Source organism: Nuphar pumila, chromosome 6 (genome assembly GCF_984573655.1).
Source record: "Nuphar pumila chromosome 6, dmNupPumi1.hap1.1, whole genome shotgun sequence".
Classification (NCBI taxonomy): domain Eukaryota; kingdom Viridiplantae; phylum Streptophyta; class Magnoliopsida; order Nymphaeales; family Nymphaeaceae; genus Nuphar; species Nuphar pumila.
Window position 1 is genome coordinate 27,973,928 of NC_143254.1, and position 22,252 is coordinate 27,996,179.

At 38.1% G+C, this 22,252-nt stretch overlaps 1 protein-coding gene across 1 annotated transcript; it reads left to right on the plus strand.

Moving 5' to 3' along the window:
• Positions 1-12,432: 12,432 nt before the first annotated feature.
• On the plus strand, positions 12,433-20,870 carry LOC149834484 (laccase-15-like). The gene is made up of 5 exons (XM_090009377.1): positions 12,433-12,538; positions 13,721-13,866; positions 13,953-14,097; positions 20,058-20,767; positions 20,829-20,870. Exons 1-5 carry the CDS (start codon positions 12,433-12,435, stop codon positions 20,868-20,870), a joined length of 1,149 nt encoding a protein of 382 aa, XP_089865503.1.
• The last annotated feature ends 1,382 nt before the right edge of the window (positions 20,871-22,252 follow it).

The window sequence follows — 22,252 nt, forward strand, 5'->3', positions numbered from 1 at the left end:
AGCTAACATAAATTTTGTACTTATAAACAACACTAAGTTACTTAATTGATCGTGATCACAATCATTGTTTATGTCTGTGCGTAGGTCTGCCATGGTGATGTCAAAGATCAAGGAATATGTGATTTAGAAAATAGTCCGACCAAAAGTTGTGCAATGCTACAACGGGTACATCATAAACGGTTATCAATTCCATATAAAAGATTACGGTATAAACAAATCAACAATGAATAGTGGTGTGTGTGTCAAGGGTAGCAGCTACGGTGAAAATGAACATGATTACTACGGTGTTATAGAGGAAATAATGGAGTTGACTTACTTAGGCATAAATAACAGGGTAACTTTATTCAAGTGTCATTGGTTTGATCCAACTGCAACAAGACTCGACAAAGCTTCAGGCATTGTGGAGGTGAATCATAAATCCAAGTTTGGAACATATGAACCATTCATATTAGCCTCGCAAGCTCAACAAGTTTATTATACTTCATATCCGAGTATAAAAAAGTCAGATAGAAATGAATGGTGGACAGTTTGCAAGGTGAAGTCCAAACTATACCCTGAGTATGATCAGTTACAGAAAGATGAGTTAGCTGAAGACAACTATTACTATCAATCAGATGATGTCTATGACTTCGCTTATGGTCACGATGTTGCGCATGATATGCATGTCATATCTCCATTGGCCGATAAAACATTCATAGAGGAATGTGCTCTAAATGATGTACCAAGTGGATGGGTAAACAATGATGAAGAAGAAGAAGAAGAAGAAAGTCAAACAAGTGACGAGGAAGAATTGTCAAGCTAGTGAGCAAAATCTTGTAATACAAACATCTATTTAAATGCATTGCAATACTTGATGTGAATGATTTGAATTATTTGAATGTATTGTAATACTTAATGCAAATGAATGAGTTATATTGCAATATTTGAAGTGAATGGTTAAAAATTTTATTTGAATGTATTGTAATACTTGATATGAATTATTCGAATGCATTGTAATACTTGATGTGAATGATTTAAATTATTTAAATGTATTGTAATACTTGATGCGAATGAATGAGTTGTATTGCAATACTTGATGTAAATGATTTGAATATATTGTAATATTTGATACGAATGATTCGAATGCATTGTAATACTTGATGTGAATGATTTGAATTATTTAAATGTATTGTAATACTTGATGCAAATGAATAAGTTGTATTGCAATACTTGATGTGATTGATTAAAAATTTTATTTGAATGTATTGTAATACTTGATACGAATTATTTGAATGCATTGTAATACTTGATGTGAATGATTTGAATTATTTGAATATATTGTAATACTTGATACGAATGATTTGAATGCATTACAATACTTGATGTGAATGATTTGAATTATTTGAATATATTGTAATTTATGCAACGAATGATTTGAATTATTGCAATACTTGATGTGAATGATTTGAATTATTTGAATGCATTGTAATACTTGATGCGAATGATTTGAATGCATTGCAATGCTTGATGTGAATGACTTGAATGCATTGCAGTACCCGGTATGAATGATTTGAATGCATTGTAATACTTGTTGCGAATCATTTGAATGTATTGCAATACTTGATGCGAATGATTTGAATTATTGTAATACTTGATGCGAATGACTTGAATGTATTGTAATACTTGATGTGAATTATTTGAATGTATTGTATGACATATGTTATTTGTTAGAATATGGTTCGTGGAGGTTACAGTGGTCGCTCATCCAGTAGTTGTCAGGCCCAACCTTCATCTTCACGGGCTCTTGTGATAGGTATATCATATAACTAATTGGATGCTTGATTTGTTCAAATGCGCATTTTGAGAATTTTTAACGTATTTTTTTACAGATGATGTTTCGTCTGTACACGACCCACCTACACCAGTTGATCACACAAGTCATGAGCCAACACAGGAAGCAGAGTCTTCTCAGTCTGGCACAAGAAGACTCATTCAAATAGTGTATATCGATAATCGACCGTAAGTATTTTGTTTTCAATTATTGCATATCTTATAAATATTTTATATTGATATTTACTGTGTACCAATTCATGTGCAGCACGAGGTTTGAGCCACAAGAAGTAGTACGAGAGATTAGGAATTCACTTCTTCAACATCTACCAGGACTGGTTGCTCAATGGAAAGAGTACCCAAAGGAGGTGTTAAACAGATTGTGGTCCTCATTCACGGTATACAGTTGTTCCTCATAGTTAATGTGTTTCATATTTAATTTTTTTAAGTAATGTCTACTAACTTTCTGAAAATATTTATAGGCTTCGAATCGCTTCGCAACTACGGTGGAAGAAAATGATGCAAGGAAGGTGTGGCAGAAGGTGACTGCCAATCGATTTGCAGACATGCTGCACAATATGAAGACTACAACAAAAAAAGCATCTAGTGTAATAGATGATCCACTACAGTGGAAGGGCCATGACCCTATTACTATCAGGAGAGATTAATTATTGGGATGAAATGTGCGATAAGTGGGCGGGAGATGCATTTCGAAATCGCTCTGCGAAGGCTGCACAAAATCGAGCGAAACTGCCTGAAGCCCATCTACACACAGGTGGATCTAAGATATTTGGGAGCCACCTGAAGAAAATGGTAACTCATCAATATATAATATTAATTTTATAAGTATTGTTGCAAACTTGTGAACTAAATCTTTTGTCCTTTAACTTCGCAAGAAGCAGAAAAAGGAGGCATTGTACCATATAAGGATGTGTTTGTTGAAACACATAAACGGAAAACCACGGGAGTCTTCGTATCAGAGAAGGCGAGAATGACAACGGTATGTATTTATTCTATTAATAATCATTGCAATATGCAAGTTATCATAATGTTATCATTAATTATTAATGCATACTTTAAACATTATTTTGTAGGAGGCATATGAGCAACAGATGGTAGAGCGATATGGCGATGACGCTACTCAACATCCATCATTTGATCCTGCAGCATGGGTGACTGCAGCAGGTGAACCCAAAAAAGGTCACGTGTTCGGGTTTGGGAGTAATCTGAACACTTCACCAGTTATTGCTTCTTTCAGTTACGGCTCACAGACTTCATTCGCCGACATAAGCTCCAAGCAGCAGCCTATTCTTTCTGGTGACGATGTACGCCAGATCATTAATGACACAATGAATGACTACTTCCATGACACCGTCGCCCCCTTTCTCCGAGATGAGATCAACAATCTTGTGTTGAACAAGGGATCTTCGATTGCAGGTCCTTCTCAGGTATAATCACATATTCAGTTTTTTGTCTGCCTTAGAACACATATGAGCATAATCGAATCACATATATAACTTTTTGCCTGCCTTAGAGCACATATGAGCATGATAGAATCACATATAGAGTTTTTTGCCTGTCTTAGAGCACATATGAGCATGCTATAATCACATATAAAGTTGTTTGCCTGCCTTAGAGCACATATGAGCATGATAGAATCACATATAAAGTTTTTTTGACTGTCTAAGAACACATATGAGCATACTATAATCACATATTAAGTTTTTTGACTGCCTGAGAACACATATGAGCATGTTATAATCACATATTCAGTTTTTTGACTACCTTAAAACACATATGAGCATGCCAAAATCACATATAGACTTTTTTTACTGCCTTAGAACATATATCATTCATGATAGAATCACATATAGAGTCTTTTGCCTGCCTTAGAGCACATATGAGCATGATAGAATCACATATAGAGTTTTTTTGTCTGCCTTAAAATACATATGAGCATGCTATAATCACATATTCAATTTTTTGACTGCCTTAGCACACATACGAGCATGATCGAATCACATATATAGCTTTTTACCTGCCTTAAAGCATATATGAGCATGGTAGAATCACATATAGAGTTTTTCTAGCTGCCTTAGAACTCATCTGGGCATGATATAATCGCATATAAAAAAATTTTAATGTCTTAAAACACATATAATTCATGATAGAATCACATATAAAGCTTTTTGCTTGCCTTAGAGCACATATGAGCATGATAGAATCACATATAAAGTTTTTTTATTGCCTTAGAACACATATGAGCACATGATAGAATCACATATAGTGTGTAATTTATTTCATTATATTTTGTTTATCAATACTAACTATTCTTTTCTTGTGTAGGCTGCTAGCGATAATCAGTGTAGCGGAGTTGAAGGGACAGATAAAGGCAATGAATAAGAAGACGCACAAAATCTTGGCGATGATTAGAGAACTGTGTTGAAGAAGTTTTATTTTTTTTTTGTTTCCTAATTGTAATTGTTGAATTGTAAATAATTAAACTTGTTAATTTTAAGGTGGAACGATTAATTGTTGTAGATTCCTTTTATATGAAATTTTTTGTGTAGTTTGTTTTTTATTTACAGGAAATATAAATTATACCGTTCTCTGTATTTAATTTTCTAATAAATTTTTTTATTTTTTTCGTGTTTGCGACGGATTAGCGCCAGAAACATCCGTCGCTATGCATATAAATCTAGCGACGGACGTAAATCCGTCGCCAAGCCGAGGTCGTCGTTTAGTACCGGCGGATTGGCGACAAAATACATCGCTCGTTATTCCATCGCAATTAGCGACGGACCTGACGACGAATTTATTCTGTCGCCAGTTAGCGTCAAAAAATTCGTGACGTAAGCATACCGTTGCCTCGTCATCGCTAATCTGTCGCTAAGCCTGTTAGCGACGGAATGTGGTCGTCGCTAATCCACTGCTTTGTTGTGGTGTAACATAACTGAAAACCAATTTTTTATAACAGACCAAAATGAGCTTTTTACTTTAATTAAATTCAGACCTAAATTGTTTCACAAAATTTGGATTTGTATTCCGTCCAAAACCAGATTTAAGCTCACTCTTAAACTCTTAATTCAAAGCTTGTTAAATCAGATTATGAAATAAGTAGCTTAGTTTTAAGATCAGCCCAAAAGTCAATTCCTTGATGGCTAAGAAAAAATCAGATTTTTGTCCAATCACTAAAATTTCAAATTTGTATTAAATCCAAAACTTTAAGTATCAAACTAAATGTAATTCTAATTAAAGCCCACTCAACTTATGAGTAACCTCAAAGTACAGATTTTAAGACAAATCAAAACAATCAAATTTAAGTGAACTAACTAAAAACTTGGATTTTTACTTGATTTAAAGAAAAATCCAGATTTACATGTTCAATAAAAGCTCAGTTTTGTTTTAATTAAATTCAGATTTAAACAGTTTAGCAAAAGATTCGGATCTTTCTTAATAAAATTCTCGACTTAAATCATTTGACAAAAATCCAGATTTAAGAAAATAAAACTCCAGATCCAAGTCTATAATTAAATTAAACTTGAACTCAATTGATACAGATTTAATCAATTAAATAAAATCTCAGGTTTATTTAAATCTAAAAACCAGATTTAATTAATCAACTACAAATTTCAGTTTTTTATTAACTCAAATCCCCAGTTTATTAATCGAATAAAAACTCAGGGTTTTATTCAATTTAAAATCAGACTTAACTCGAGGCACCAAGAACCCAAGATTGTAAGTGATCACTAAAATTGAATTGATGCATAACCAATCAAGAATCATATCAGGAACCACCTCAAAAATGTCAACAACATATTGGATTCTAAAATCAGAACACAACGTACTTGTAAATATTAACATGCTTAATAAACTGATATACCCGTGACATCTAAACATATTGAAAATAAATCTGAACAAGCCGTTGATCTACACATGCTTATAAAAATTTAATTATACATGCTCCTGTTCTTTCAAAATCGACATGTGCTAAGCCGAAATTATGAACACGCGATAATTTGAATATGAAAAAGATCAGAACATACTATAAATCAAGAAATCGTATTTGCGATAGATCTCAGTCTCATTCCTAAACCCAATGTGAATCTGATTTTGGACAGATTCTTTGGGTTTAATCAAAACCCAGCAGAAAATCAAATCACACGCCATATTTAGCCGAAACAAAATCTGTACATATAAATAAAAATCAGGGAAAGGAAAACACGCATCTGACCTAAACCATTTTTTTTCTCTTAAATCCTAAGAAATTCTGAACACGATGATGGATCTGAATATTTTCTAAATATCAAGATCCAACATGCAAATCTGTGTATGCTTAATGGATCCCCATACGCATACACCTAAAAAAATCAAATTATTTTACCTAACCCTGAATCCGCTTGTCTGGTAGGTAGGAGCAGCTAGAGCACTTCACCTTGTGTTGAGACGTTGCCAGTTCAAATTCCAATGATATCGTTGTATAACCGGTAGGGGTCTACCTAACCTCAGCTGGTCTTTAACAAAAAAAAAAAAAAACCCACCATCTCCTTTTGCTGCAGGCAACCATTCCACTGTGAGACGTGAGGTCGGTCGGTACGGACTAGGAAAAAGATTCGAGGACGCTTTCCCTTGCAAATGCCTTTATCACCCACTGGCAAAAAAAAAAAAAACAATTATCAGAATGAATCGATTGAATTGGCAGAGTCTAATCGATTGCCACCTAACAGATTTAATTGTAAATGGATCTGAATCGGTTTTTCTTTCTAATTTTTCTTGACAATTAAGATATTTACCCAGGGGTGTCAACGGGTCGGGTTTATCCATACTCAGACCTGAACCAAACTTACCCGAACCAAACCCTATAGGGTCCGGATATGGTGATAAATAATAAGACCCGAGTTCGGACTTGAAGGTCCGATTAATACATGGTCTTGGATATAGTTTGTGAAATTTTATACCAGAACAGTACCCGACCCGAGTTCCCTTTAAGACCTGTAAATTTTCAATGTAAAAATGATAAAAAAATATGTTTTTACTGGGTATGGTCTAGGTCTGATTCATGTAGTTCTTATCGGGTCCGGGTATGCTTTTTCTTATAGTGGACCCAATTAGATCCGGGTCCAGACCTGATATCATACCCAAAAACTGGGTCCAAGTCGGGTACCACCTGGGTCCAAACCCAACTCAACCCGTTGACACCGCTACCTATAGGGTTCAGGAATGGTGATAAATAATAAGACCCGGGTTTGGACCCGAAGGTCCAATTAATACATGGACCCGGGTATGGTTTGTAAAATTTTATGCCAGACTCGGACCCAACCCGAGTTTCCATTAAGACCTGTAAATTTTCAATGTAAAAAAGATAAAAAATATGGTTTTACTGGGTATGGTCTGGGTCTTGTTCATGTAGTTCTTATCCGGTCTGAGTATGGTTTTTTCTTATAGTGAACCAGATTAGACCTAGGTTCGGACTCGATACCATACCCGGATCCAAGTTTGGTTCCACCTGGGACCTAACCAAACCGAAGCGTTGACACCCTTAATATTTACTCACTGCTGTATAACTTTCAGAGGTGGGCCACGAAACGTAGGGTGGACGTGGGGCCCTACCCGAGTTTTTGTCTCCTTTCGGTGGGGGGTTTCTAGTTATAAAAAAAATATATATATAGGCATTAAATTCTTACTTTACTAATCGGACCCACATAAGTTTACTTCATTTATGCACTTTGCCCCTTTTTGACAATTTTTTTTTTTTAAAATTCTTGTAGAGAAATTTTTTAAAATTTCAGACCAATTAGGTTGCTCAATTAGGTGGCAATTCCTTTAATAAAATTAGGAGAGCTTTGGTAGTGTGTGCAGACCTCCACCTAACACATAGCAAGAAAAGCCATCCCAAGGTCTCATTAACAGGATAAGGGTTTTCTCTCTCCAGAATGTTAAGTAACTCTCGGGCTCCTAATATATATATATATATATATATATAGAGAGAGAGAGAGAGAGATATGTTAGATACCTCCTTGATGTGCCCACTGGAGATAGCATTGGACATGGAGTACTTCCACAGGGCTCTCCTGCTTGTCCAGATTGTGGCGTGCCTTCTGTCATACTCACTACCATTGCACGCTTCGTCGAAGACTCACTACCACGACTTCGTTGTAAGTGCGCTCCTGACCCATCTACCGGTGCACAAAACCTCCAGCTCTTTTTCAATTCATTGGATCTTTATATCGAACACTTGGTGCGCATGGCTTGACATGATGAAGCTCTGTTTTGCAGGTGGCTAATACCAATTACACGAGATTGTGTTCAACTAAGGAAATCCTGACAGTCAATGGACAGTTCCCTGGACCAACTTTATACGTTAACAGAGGCGACAGATTGGTAGTCACTGTGTACAACCAAGCTCCTTACCCAGTCACTATTCATTGGTACATGTTACCTTCACCCTTCCTTCTAGGGACGTAAACATGTTCTTCTTCTGTAAAAACAAGAACTAACGTTTGGTCATGTCTAGCACGATCTATTTAACTGTTTTCATGTGTTAAAGTTGGTCCAAATTAATTTTCGTGAAACTTAAAATCATCCACATTTTCATGTATTGTGAGTTGATTTTTTTTACTATCTTGAAATTTGAATATAATGATCCATTGACAATGATTAAACCTACTTACACAACTTACACTGAACACATACATATGGTTAGGCCTAGGACTGGACAATGAACGTTTTGGGCCCAGGACTGGTTCTAGTCAGGCCCAGGCCCGGGTCTAATACAAAACTTAAGGCCTGCCTGTTAGGCCCACGGCTCTAATTTAGACCGGGTCAGGCGGAAGCAGATCAGGTCATGCTGAACATGAGTGTTTTTGCTCATGCTGACATCGTGGCCATCCAATTTGCATTTTAAAAAGCTCAAAAGTCAACAAAACCACGTGGCATTCATCCAAAATGCAAACAGACGGCCACGATGTCGGCATGAGCAAAAACGCACATGTTCAACATGACCTGATCTGCTTCCGGGCCGGGCTGTGTTGCAAGGTACTGCATATTCTTGTTTCTTTGAATTCATATTTAAAATATACAAAAGAATACATGAGATTCAAAATGGATTCATTTTTGAGTCACTTGACTTTATATACACACACACGCGACCTGACCAGCCTTAGGTATACTGCCTAGGACAGAAATGGGAGGAGATGATCGTCCCTCTTGGCTCATAAAGAGGGAAGCAGATCAGGTCATGCTGAACATGAGCGTTTTTGCTCATGCAAACATCGTGGCCGTCCATGAAACAGTTATATGCTACGTGGCATTATCCAAAATGCAAACAGACGGCCACGATGTTGGCATGAACAAAAACGCTCATGTTCAGCATGACCTGATCTGTTTCCCATAAAGAGTGTATTCAAACTCGTAATATAGGTTCATAAGCAAGACAAAAACACACTTGCCTCGCACAGTGAAAATAAGTACGTTTCAGGCATATCTTGGAGCGATAGGCTTGGAGTCCACACACCATATTTCTTGCAGCTTTAAAACATTCCAACTTTTTTTCTTTTCTTTTCTTTTTTTTATTTATTTACAAAAACACACCTATTTTTTGCACTATTTATAAACACAGCCCAAATTTTGGAGTATTACAACCTAACTTTTGAAAATTGCATTGTTAACTTGGCATGTAATATTCGTAATATCTCAAAAATTTAGGCGTGTGTTTTTAAATAAGACAAAAGTTAGGCGTGTTTTCTTTTTTCAACAGTTATAGAGTTCGAATTTCAAATCGTATTAGCTCCAACTTTGAGAAATGTATTTTTATTTTCTTGTAAATGAGGCAACTCTACCTCGGTTTGATCAACCAGAGCTTTTCATGAGCATGAGCTCGATTATTTTATTCTTTTAACAATGGCTTAGAATCGTAATGGATTTTCTTTTATATATATATATATATATATATATATATATATATATATATATATATATAGAGAGAGAGAGAGAGAGAGAGAGAGAGAGAGAGAAATTTACAATAACACACCTAACTTCTAACATATTTACAAACACATGCTTAACTTTTAAAATATTAAAAATACCCAATTAGTTAAATAGGGGTGGGCAATGGGCCGGTCAGCCTGATTACCAAGCTGACCGAACCCATTATGAGCCGAGTTTGTGTCAAGGTTTTAGGCCCTGACCATTAGTTGCCGGGCAGAAACCTGGCCCACTACATACATAGGTGCGTTAATCTTTCATTTAACTTATTTTTTTGCTATTATAAGGATTAATTTATAAACTTCATTCTAAAATTACCTATAAATGGGTTTGTAAGGGGCTGGACTGAACATTGGCCTATTGGGCCAATGGGCCGGGTCATTGGCTGCTCTTCAAACCCAAGCTCGTTAAGAACCGGGCCAAAACCTGCCCCTTAATAAATGGGTCAGGCCATCTTCGGGCCGGGCCGCACTTAAAACCCGATGGGCTAAGCTCTAAATGGGCCTGGGCCAGCCCAGCCCACCCCTAAGTTAACAAAGCAATTATCAAAGGTTAGGATGTATTTATAAATAGTCTAGTTAAGCATGTTTTTGTAACTTTTTCATATATATATATATATATATATATATATATATATATATGAGCTGTTGATTTTCAAACTTTAAAATCCTGTAATCCAAGAGTCTATTTTTATAAAACCAAGCATCTCGATCACAAAATAAAAAAAAAACTATGAAAATCTTGGTTCATACCACCAAACATATTTTGTTGCCAAACATATTCTATTGTGTTGGGTATGGTTGATTTACGAAGAATCCACAGCTGGATCATGTGTTTTAGATAAAAAAAATGATATTTGGAAACTTGAAAATTTATAAAGATTTTGATCCGTTGATTAGAGTTGATCCCTATAAAATCAAGTACATAGATCACATCTGTACCGTCAAAATCTAAAAATAAAACAAAAAACCTGAAAACCCCAATTAGCACGTATAATTTAGAATATTTCATTAAACACCTACCCATTACTCTCTCTCTCTCTCTCTCTCTCTCTCTCTATATATATATATATATATATATATATATATATATATATATATATATATAGAGAGAGAGAGAGAGAGAGAGATGCACTTAGAAATTAAATTTTTTAAAAATGCAGGCATGGGCTGTTGAACCCCGGGAATTCTTGGTCAGATGGTCCAGAATACATCACGCAGTGTGGCATTCAATCAGGAGCTAATTTCACCCATGATCTACACTTCAGCACGGAAGAAGGGACCATTTGGTATCATGCTCACAGCGAATGGACACGCTTGACAGTCCATGGTGCCGTGGTCGTCTACCCAAAAACTGGAGCTACCTATCCATACCCAAACCCATACAAGGAGTACGTTGTGGTTTTCAGTAAGTTCACTTGATCACATTAATGCCACATTAGTCTCTCTCTCTCTCTCTCTCTCTCTCTCTCTCATATCACGAGTTCATCAAATGACATTTCTTTTTTAGGCTTATTGGAATAATTTTGTCAACGATAACCATAAGGTGTTCTTTGAAGTGTCCTTGTAAAAATAGAAGTTATTTCCTTCAATGATAATTTTTTTCAGGGGTATCAACGGGTCGGGTTTGGTTCGGAGGAACCAGACTTGGACTAGATAAATGGGTATGGTATCAGGTCCAGACCCAGGTCTACTATAAGCGAAACCATACCCGATCTGATAAGAACTACATGAACCAGACCCGGACCATACCTGGTAAAATAATAATTTTTATCATTTTTACATTGAAAAATTGCAGGTCTTAATCAGAACTCGGGTCGAGTCCGGGTCTGGTATAAAATCACAAACTATACTCAGGTCCATGTATTAATCCGACCTTCGGGTCCGGACCTAAGTCTTAATCGGGTTTTCTTATTTGTCACCATACCCAGACCCTATAGGGTTTGGGCCGGGTTGGGTCTGGATAAACCAAATCCGTTGACACCCTTACTTTTTTTCATAAAGAATGAAGAAACCACATCCAAAAAAAAAAAAAAGAACTAGCCACAATTAGAGGTGTCAATGGGTCGGGTTTACCGGGACCCGACCCATACCAAACCCTATAGGGTCCAGGTATGGTGATAAATAAGAAGACCCAATTAAGACCGTGTCCCGACAGAAAGTCCGATTAATACATGGATCCGAATATAGTTTGTGAAATTTTATACCAGACTCGCCTGACCTGAGTTTCAATTAAGACCCGCAATTTTTCACCCATGATCTTTGGGTTTTGTTCATGAGCATTATGTTCCCAACTATATCAAGGATTGGTAATGGGGTCTTCAACTTATCGATCAGTTTACCTCATCCTCGTTTTAGATTTGACAATTCTGGTTTACTCAACTTTTTCTTGAAGCTGACTTAAACATTGCCCTGCTCAACATCCTAAAGTTATCACATATTGACCTAACAATCTACCTCATAGTCTTTCCGAGAGCAGATTATGTCCAAGATACTGATTTGGATTGATCTGAACAGTTAAAGTTCCGTTATTGCTGATTGCTATAAGAATACACAGAAGTTTTTCTTCTGCCAATGAAATTTACATGCTGATCATCTTTTCTTCTAAATTACTTAAGGTGAATGGTGGAAAGTTGATGTGATGACCATGTACCAGGAAAAAGTAACTACAGGTGCAGACTTCAACAAATCTGATGCTTACACCATAAACGGGCAACCAGGTGATCTATACGCATGTTCAAAAGCAGGTAAAAATTTGCTACCCTACTCAATTTATCAAATAAATGAAAGAAACTCTTTGTTGCACGGTTGCAAACACATTATGACACTTAAGTTTTTTTAATCAGTATTTTTTCCATTATATGAAATAAAACGTATTCCATTGTTTTTCTCTTTTCCTTTTTTTTTTACCATTAGCAAGTAAAAAATCTACTACATTTTTTTTTCTTTTCACACCTAAGATGCACACACATGCACGCAATATTATTTTTCTTTTCAAATCCAAGTCTCTCTCTCTCCTTCCATGTTATTCGCTATAGATCTCAGTTGAGTCATGCTAGGCCGGGGGATTGGTGGTGTGCTAATTGTTTTTCTTTGAACTTCCACAAACGCTGTGATTGTCATAAGTGCGGCTTATCTTTTCTCTCTCGTCGACACCCAGTCTGGAAGCGAAGACGATCTAACCCCTCACATTCTCATTCATCGGGGATGAATCTAGTCTCTAAAGATTTTTTTGGGGTGGTGCGTCATCCGGCAAGTCGGACTCCTGAACGGCCTTCCCAAAAATTATCCTTCTCGCCATGGGTGCAGATTGGCAATCTCCACAACCCGACGATTTCATTCACTGCTGTCAAGATTGGGTCTATCTGGGTCCCGGTCCAGCCGCAACACTTTGGGCTTTCTTTTCCGTCTATTGCTCCAGCTATGTTAGACTCTTCACCAGCTTTTGATGGCATCTCCCAACCATTGCAAGTTCTGCCAGGGGTGGGCCCCAAAAAATTTGAGTCTGCCATCAATGCTTTCTCTCTTGGAGATTTGCCGCTCACTATTTAAAATGCACAGAGCTCGACATCTGATTCTTTTTGCGCTAATTCTCGTGGCGGACTGGTGGCGCGGTTGGGTAGGCATGCTCGGGGGAAGCAGAGAAAATTTTTGCCATCCTCGCCATCACGAGCTTTGTCTAGGGTGGGCCCACAAAAATTTGACCATGATAGCAATGCTTTCTCTAATGGAGTTCAGTCGTTCGCTTTTTCTCAAGCTCGGGGCCTGGTATATGCTTCTCTTTGTTCTAATTGCCATTTCAGCTTGGAGGCGCGGTTGGGCAGGCTTGCGTGTGATGGACAAAGGACGAATCTGCAATCGTCCCTTATTATTTTTCCCTCCAGACGCTCTGACTATCTGGTTATCAATCTTATTGCGTTTAATGTTAGAACCAACATGGCAATCAGATACATGGTGCTTGGCTCCTCGGTTCCTCGTCCTCTACCTGTATCGCATTATGTCTCTGAGGTTTTTTCTTCTACCAAATCTTTTGGTATTCCGCCAAACGCAGTCTCCTCTATTAGTCCAGCACAGGGTCAGTAACATCCTAGTCCACAACCCCTGGGTGTCACGGTTGTCGATGCAGCTAAGTTGCCGGATATCTCTCTCTCCCCTTTACAGCTGCAAGCTATAGCTGTTGATATGGATTCGACAATTTCAGCTATTTCTGCGATTATTGGGGACTCTCTCTGCAACTCTGGTGGAGCAGATTGCGAGCAGTTGGGCATTTTCGATGGTCACTTGAGGTCGTCTGTCAAGGCTGGTGGTCAGCGAAGAAGGAGGCCTTCGTTAATTGTTTCGGCTATCGATGCTAGGTCCCCAAGAAGGTCATCTCGGTGCCACCAACCACGGGTTTTTCAAGATTTTGTTCCATGAAGACTGTTTGTTGGAATGTTAGAGGCTTAAATTGTCCCACTAAACGCCTGTTTCTGGCTAATTGGGTTAAGGAGCAAAAGCCCGACCTTCTTGCTTTATGTGAAATTAAAATGGAGGTCATCTCGCTCGTGGTCGTTTCTAGCATCTGGCAGGGAGCTGACTATTTCTATAAGCCAGCGGTAAATCATGCAGGAGGTATCCTTATCTTGGGACAGCAATCTTTAAATTTATCACATCTGGATGTGGGTCTTTTCTCTCTGTCTGTTGCTTTCAATTTGCAGACAGTTGATAAAAGAGTAGTGGTTTCTGTTGTTTATGGACCTAATCTCGCCGCCATGAGGCCCGCTTTTGGGGATGATTTGGATAGGGTTGTCGTTTCCAGCGCGGATTGTCACCTTCTTATGGGGGATTTCAATTGTTTGTTATCTATCCATGACTCTAATAACCTCGTAATTCCTAATCCCTCTATGCGAGGTTTCCAAGACTTTGTTCACCGTCATTTTCTCTACCCTATTTCTTTAACCGGGGAGCGCTTCTCTTGGTCGAATATGCGGTCTCGTCCGTGCTGTAGGGTCCTAGATAGGGTATTTGTCACCCCTAATTTATTGGACCTCATTCCCGATGTTAAGTGTGTGTTGTTTGCTCCCTCTATCTCGGATCATGGGCAGATCATCACTCATTGGGGGGATGACTTTCAACTCACTAGGAGCTTTACGTTTGAAGAATGGTGGCTTCAGGAGCAAGATTTTCTCTCGGTTATTACTAATTCTTGGAACAAAACTGTTGATGTGCATTGGGCCACGCTACGTGTTCAAAATAAGCTTTCTCGTCTAGCTAAGGATATCAAAGCTTGGCTTCATAGTCGTAAGGTGGAGAAATTTCAGCAAATAGCCGCATGGGATCAAAAGATTTCTACGTTGTATCAGTCTGTCTTCTCCTGACTTTCTTTCTGATTTGCAACTCCTTAGTCTTCAGGCCAGGTCCTTAGAATTAACTATGCTCTTGAAAAGCTGGAGGATCAAAGAGGAAATTCGTTGGAAGCAAAGGTCAAGGGTGAAATGGCTTGCGGCTGGTGATGGCAACACTAAATTTTTTTACTCATATGCTTCCCATCGTCATAGGAGGAAGGTTGTTCCTTCTATCTCCATTGAGGGTGTTTCTTATCTCAATCAGCACGTTAATCCGTCAGTCTCGCTATACTTTAAGGACTTATATTCTGCTTCGTTAACTGCGGAGGGTGTCTTTGGTAATATCTTAGTTGGCTCAATTCAGCCTGAGCAAGCCAGATCTATGCAAAGAAGGTTCTCTGAAGATGAGATTTTTTCGGCCATTAAGGATCTGTCGGGTTGGAAAGCGCCTGACATTGACGGGTTTCATGTCGACTTTTTTAGAATCTTTTGGGACTGTGTTAAATCAGACGTGGTGAGTATGTTTGATGAGTTTCATCATAACTTCAAACTGCCTTATCATTTGCATGTTGCTATTATTTCGCTCATTTTGAAAGATGATGAGGCCAATGATATTTCTCGATTCCGACCAATCTCAGTTATGAGTGCTTTCTATCAGATGCTTGCCAAGGTTTTGGCGAATAGGCTGAAATCGGTGGCTAACCAGATTTTTTCAGACTCTCAGTTCGCCTTTATCCGTAATAAGAGGGTCCAACACTCGTTTATCATGGCGTCCGAGGTTGTCCATTCCTTGCAGCATAGCGGTCAACCTTACTTTGTCCTTAAATTAGACTTTCATAAAGCTTTTGACTCTGTGCATTGGCCATTCTTATTTCAAATGTTAGCAAATTTCGGTATTAGTCGTTGTTTTTCTGGTTGGGTGAGAGAGCTGGTCTCAAATGCCCAGGCCATGTTAAATATCAATGGTATTAGAGGAGACCGGTTCAAGCTAGGGCGGGGTTTGCGGCAAGGGTGCCCCCTATCACCTTTGTTGTTTAATGTAGTTGTTGAGGGTCTTGTGGTCTTGCTTAAGCGGGCTGTTGTATTGGGTTTTATTGATCCTTTGCAGGGTTCCGACTTCCCGAGTCATATTCTTACTTATGCTGATGATATGATCATTTTTGGTCGTGCAAATGTTCAACAGATGCTTAGGTTCAAGCTTATCATTCAGTTCTTTCTCTCCATATCCGGGCTTTCTCTAAATGAGACCAAATGCTCTATTACCATGTTCAATGCTAATGCCAATATGCTTGCAGCTGGAAAGAGAATTTTTAATTGCACTACTTCTGACTTGCCTATTATGTACCTTGGCTTGCCGTTACAAGTGAAGCACCTCTCTTCAGCTGCTTGGGCTCCGACACTTCAAAAAGTGAAGCGCAAATTGCTTTCGTGGCAGTCGTCTTATCTCTCTAGCGCTGGCCGTCTAACCTTAGTTAGACATGTTCTTTCAACTATTCCAAAATTTTTCATGTATATGTTTGTGATGCCTGTGGGAGTAGAGAAGCAGCTGACGCGCTTGCTGGCAGGCTTTCTATGGTCTGGGTGTAAAATCAAAGGTAAGCGTCACTTGATTGGTTGGCGTTCGGTGGTCCTACCTCGGCGTATGGCTGGTTTAGGCATTCCTGCGCCCAGACTGCGAAGCATTGTTCTTGTCGCCAAGCAATGTTGGTTGGCCCACCAACCGGATAACCCTTGTGCTAGTTTGCTTCTTGCTAAATATGGGGATCCAGCTCTTATCCTGGTTCGCCTGGGAACCCGAGGTTTGGCGCTCTCGCACTTGCGTAAATCGTGGTTGAGGGCTTTAGCCTGCTTTAGAGACCATTTTGAGGTCTCCGGAAATTTTGGTCAGTGGTTGCAGTGGGCGTTGGCACCAAGCGGAGAGTTTCTCACCAAAAAGGTCTATAGATCGTTGCTACCGCCAGGGGCTGATTGGTTGCCCGAGGATGTGCTTTGGGCGAAGGGTCCTTCCCCCTGTTCTCGAGTCCTGGCTTGGTTAATTTTGCACGATAGGATCCAGACCCACAGTAATTTAAAGAAGTGGGGCATTCAACTCCCGAGCTAGTGCGTGCTTTGTCAAGCTGCAGAAGAATCTACGTTTCACTTGTTCTGGTCTTGCCCAATATTTATGGAAATCTTTAACAGGACCTGGAGGCATCCAGAAGTATTTGTTAAGGAGGAGTCCTTTGCGCTAGATCTGATCTTGGGGCCGGTTTGTATTAGGCGCAACAAGAGGTGGGGAGGTTCATCTGGCGGACTTGGTTGCTTACTTCTTGGTGGTTTGTTTGGATGGAGCGAAACGATGCTCATTTTCGTCATATTCCAGTTAACATTCAAAACCTGGTGCATAAAATCTTGGTAGATGTTTATGCGATCTTGCGTATGCATCTTAGTGATCTTCCACTCCCTCCTGCTGATGCTACCTATCCTTTGTCGCAATCTGGGCAAGCGGCTCCGTCGTGTTCTTTTCTCTTGTGCTTTCTTTTTGTTTTGGCTTTGTTCTTGTTCAGTTCATGGGTTCAACATTTTGTTGATCTTCATGAGTGGTAATGTTGAATTACTTTCGGCTCTCTCTCTCTCTCTCTCTCTTGGTACAGACTCAAACACAATAGACATCCATGTTATGTCACAAAGATATGGATACGACTCAATAAGTAACTCGAGTTAGACATGCATGTTCGATTTTTTTTTCAAAAATAAAACAAGTAGACATGGATTTTTGAATATCTTAATCAACAAAGAACTATGTTTTGATGTTTTAATATATAAAAATGTGTTTTTACTGAAATATTATTAAAAAGTAATAAAATAATGTTTAAAAATATTAAATCAATGTCAGCACGTGTCATAGTTGTGGCAGTGTATCATAGCGTGTCCGATTCGTGCCACACATGACACGCTGGCTAATTGGCGTGTCATTGTGACTTAGCATTCATACAGACATATAGATAGAAAGGTTTCATGCACAATTTCTGTTTTTCTTTTCCCAAAAGATCACAGTTCACAATACAAAGGAAGCATTTGCGCTCATCCTAATTAAAAGGGCCTTTCCCAGTGTGGTCCTGTATTCTAGGTTGCTGGAGAGATGGTCCTAACTTTTTGCCTTTTACAATAAGTGGATATGTTGCCAGATTTTATCTCCCAAAAATAAATTTGAATCCTAAAAGAGACACACCATGTGTGGTCTCATATGTCAGGGTGTTGGGGAGGGGCAGACTAACCTTCTGAATTTTGCAACAAGTGTACATTTGTCCTCATCCTATCTCCCAAAATAAATTTGAAAATTACTAGATATGTTTTGAGAGGTTTTGTGGTCTCAGCATAAGGAATGCAACTGTTATTTTATTGAACTTTAGCAAAACAAGAGAATGACAAGTTAGATTCTAATATTTTGTTAAAACTAAAATGAGCCTCTATACTTGTTAATTGTTTATTTAAGTTCTAAAATAATATAAATAGTTAAATAAATCCTTGTATGGATCCATGATATCCATTCTTCTAATAGGTGCATATGAATGTCTTTCTTAGAACATTTCTTCTGCATGCGTAATCCCTGATCCCATTGCTTATCTAGACTCTGTTAAGTATATGAGAATTGGTCTAAGACCATAACGAGTCGGAAGAGATAATAGAGAAAGCTTTCTAGCACTTTTTTTTAAAGATATAAAAATTTATTTATTTATAATGTGAAGAAATAAGCACGAGGAAAACAGTAGACAGGGTAGCCAATGATCACCCATCAAACATATGCCACATCAAGCACAGTTGAGAGAGAGAGAGAGAACAATGGAATACAATAACAGCATCCGTGGTCCTATCCTATCGAAGCCAGTCACACTTAGAAGATGAATAAAGTCCAACACCAGTTGATTTACCATGATCACCCAATAAGTAAGCTGCAATAAACCTATAACTGATTCCCAGAACGATCTATAGCAAAACAAAAGAGATATCAGAGTCCAAACACAACCCTCGAAGAAAATGGATTTATTGATGGAAGTACAAACTAATTGAATATATAAATTCCTCTAACTGGTTTGCGTATTGTGTGGGAAAGTCCAACACCAGTTGATGCACCATGACAGCTCGGAGTTGCAAACTATCCTTTTCCTGTAACATATCCTCAGGGAAAAGCATTACTAGATTTATCCCATCAGCTATTTCATATGTCACTAAGGGTAGTACCGAAACAAAATATTTTTTCTTGATAAGTGTGTTCCGTTGGACATAGACCCAATTTTTCCCTTTTGATCTCTTATCCACTTATTTTCTCACTTCTAGTGGTATCAAGATATGCAACAGTATTTACAGAAAAAAGTATTAGGTTATTGGGGAACAATGATCTACTCTGTTACCTTTCAAGTAGTCAGCTAGTACATATTTAAAGAGTCAATAATTTGTGAAGTTGATAGTTTTAATACCTTGTTTGCTGGAAACCATCTTCACCTTTTTCCATTTTTAATTGATCATATGTATTTAAAGTTTGATTTTCATTTGTTAAGCTTTTGAAGTTCTGACAGATTCTAAATCCGATTAGTTGGATTTGGTTAAGAAAACTGAATCCGATTAATACTCAGATTTGGATGTGGATTCTGTCTAGGATTTCATAGTTGAATATAAAAGATATTTGATTCTAACCGATGGATATCTTAATCCCATTACATGTATTTTTTTCATTTTTGGTATTAGCTTTTTATCATCGGAACCCTAATCTGAATCTAAGTCTGATTAGCTAATATCAGATTAGTCAGATTTGGTATTGACTACATCCCACCTGAATCCTTACTGTTTATATCCCTATCTGGAAAGGATTCTCCTTAAACTCCAACAGTACATAACATAATGATTGATAGAAATTAGTTTCCAACTTGTCTAACATGTTCCCTGTTCCTTTTCTTCTTTGCAGAAACTACTCGATTTCAGTTCGAGCATGGCAAAGTTTACCTTCTTCGCCTGGTCAATGGTGCAATGTCTGATGCGCAATTTGTTGCCATAGCAAATCATACACTCACAGTTGTTGGTAGAGATGGATCCTATCTTAAGCCTTTTGATAATGAATATGTCATATTGAGCCCAGGACAAACGATGGATATTCTTGTGCAAGCCAACCAACAAAAACAACTTTATTATATGGCTGCTGCTCCTTACATTGCTAGTAATGAAACGGCCTATGCTGACTACACTGTAGCCACAGCAATAATTGAATATCAAGGCCACAACACTTCCCAAGCCTCACTCCCATTTCCAATCCTTCCAGCAACTGATGATATCCATGCAGCATATGCATTTGCTGTCCAAGAGCGAAGTCTAGCATCCAAGGATCACCCTATTGATGTTCCACAGGAAATTGACTCGAGATTTGTCATTACAATATCAATGAATATTGAGCTTTGCCCTAATGCCAGCTGCAAAGGTATAAACGGAACAAGATTTGCCTCCAGTATGAACAATATATCGTTCATTAATCCGTCGATTGACATCCTACAAGCATACTACAAAAGCATCAACAATGTTTACACAACTGATTTTCCAAGCATTCCACCATATATGTTCAATTTTACGGATTCCACTTCTGATGAGGCTCTTCTATATCCTGAGATTGGTACAAGAGTGAAGGTGTTGAACTATAATGAAACGGTTGAGCTTGTGTTTCAATCGACTGCACTATTGAGAGCAGATAATCATCCCATGCATCTACATGGGTATGATTTCTATGTAGTTGGACGAGGTTTTGGAAACTTTCGTGATGATATTGACCCATTGAATTACAATTTGGTTGATCCTCCATTGGAGAACACGATCGCAGTTCCATACATAGGATGGGCTGCTCTGAGGTTTAGAGCAAGTAACCCAGGTATTACATCACTTCTCTCTCCATTCCATGTTTTTGCTTAGTAGTATTTACGGTAGATTGTCACTGTCATGCAGTAGTATGGCAGAATCAGTCCTCCTTATGCTATATCGACATGTTTATGTTGCTAAACTTCCTTAGTTCTATGTTTTATATCTAACTTGTTGCTATCAGTTGATCTGACAAATAAATTTCAAATCTGCTAAAAAAAATGATATAGAGGAAATTACAGAGCTGTCAATGCATTGAATTGGGGCTGGACTCTGATTTAACCTGAAAATGAATTATTTGGACATGTTGGAATCCAAAACCTTACATTGCTTACCCAACTAGTTCTAAATCAGACCCAACAATGGGTTTAAACATGAATCATGTGTGATGGCACCCTGCTTGACCCTGATCAAATACATTAGTTTTGGTGCTATGATAAAATGCATGTCAAAAAACCCACAAGGGTTTTATCAACCGGAGGCCTGCCAATGGCTGGTTTCCCTTGGGGTAACCGGAAAAAAGAAAAGGCACTACCTCAAATGCCAAACATATGCAAGGAAGATAGGTATAGACTGTACAATCCAAGTTTGATTTGAATCTGAATGTGAAGGCATGTTAGGTTGGAAGCAATTGATCTGCCCTCAAATCTGACTTATGTACAGTGCTATGAATTTTTTTCAACAAAATTGCTTACTTTATTACTTGGAAGATATCTGACCAGCATTAGGCCAGTTTGCACATTGCTGTCATCCTATTTTTATAGACATTTCTCTCTGTAGCTATATTGACTGCTTATATAATTGTTTCGTAGGTGTTTGGCTGCTGCATTGCCACTTTGATCGCCACTATACTTGGGGAATGTCGATGGTTTTTATAGTGAAGGATGGTCCAACAGCTGAAACAAGTATGTTGCCTCCACCACCACACATGCCCCCATGCACTGATTCAGAGCTTGCTGACAAAACTGGACCCAATGAGTCACCAGATCAACGAAAGCCATGGGTGCAATAATGAATTGTCTCTAAATATCCATTATGATAAATGAAAGTCTGCTTATCCATTATGATCAGTATAAGCTTTTTTGTCTGCTTATCCATTATGATCAGTATAAGCTTTTTTTTATATAATAAACTCTCTCAAATTAACCAAGAGGTTGAAATTATTTTAATTGGGTTATGGGTATAGTAAATAGATAGATTGTACCATTTCGGATCAAGATTCATAGAGTTAGTAGGGATTTTATACATGTAACATCTTCT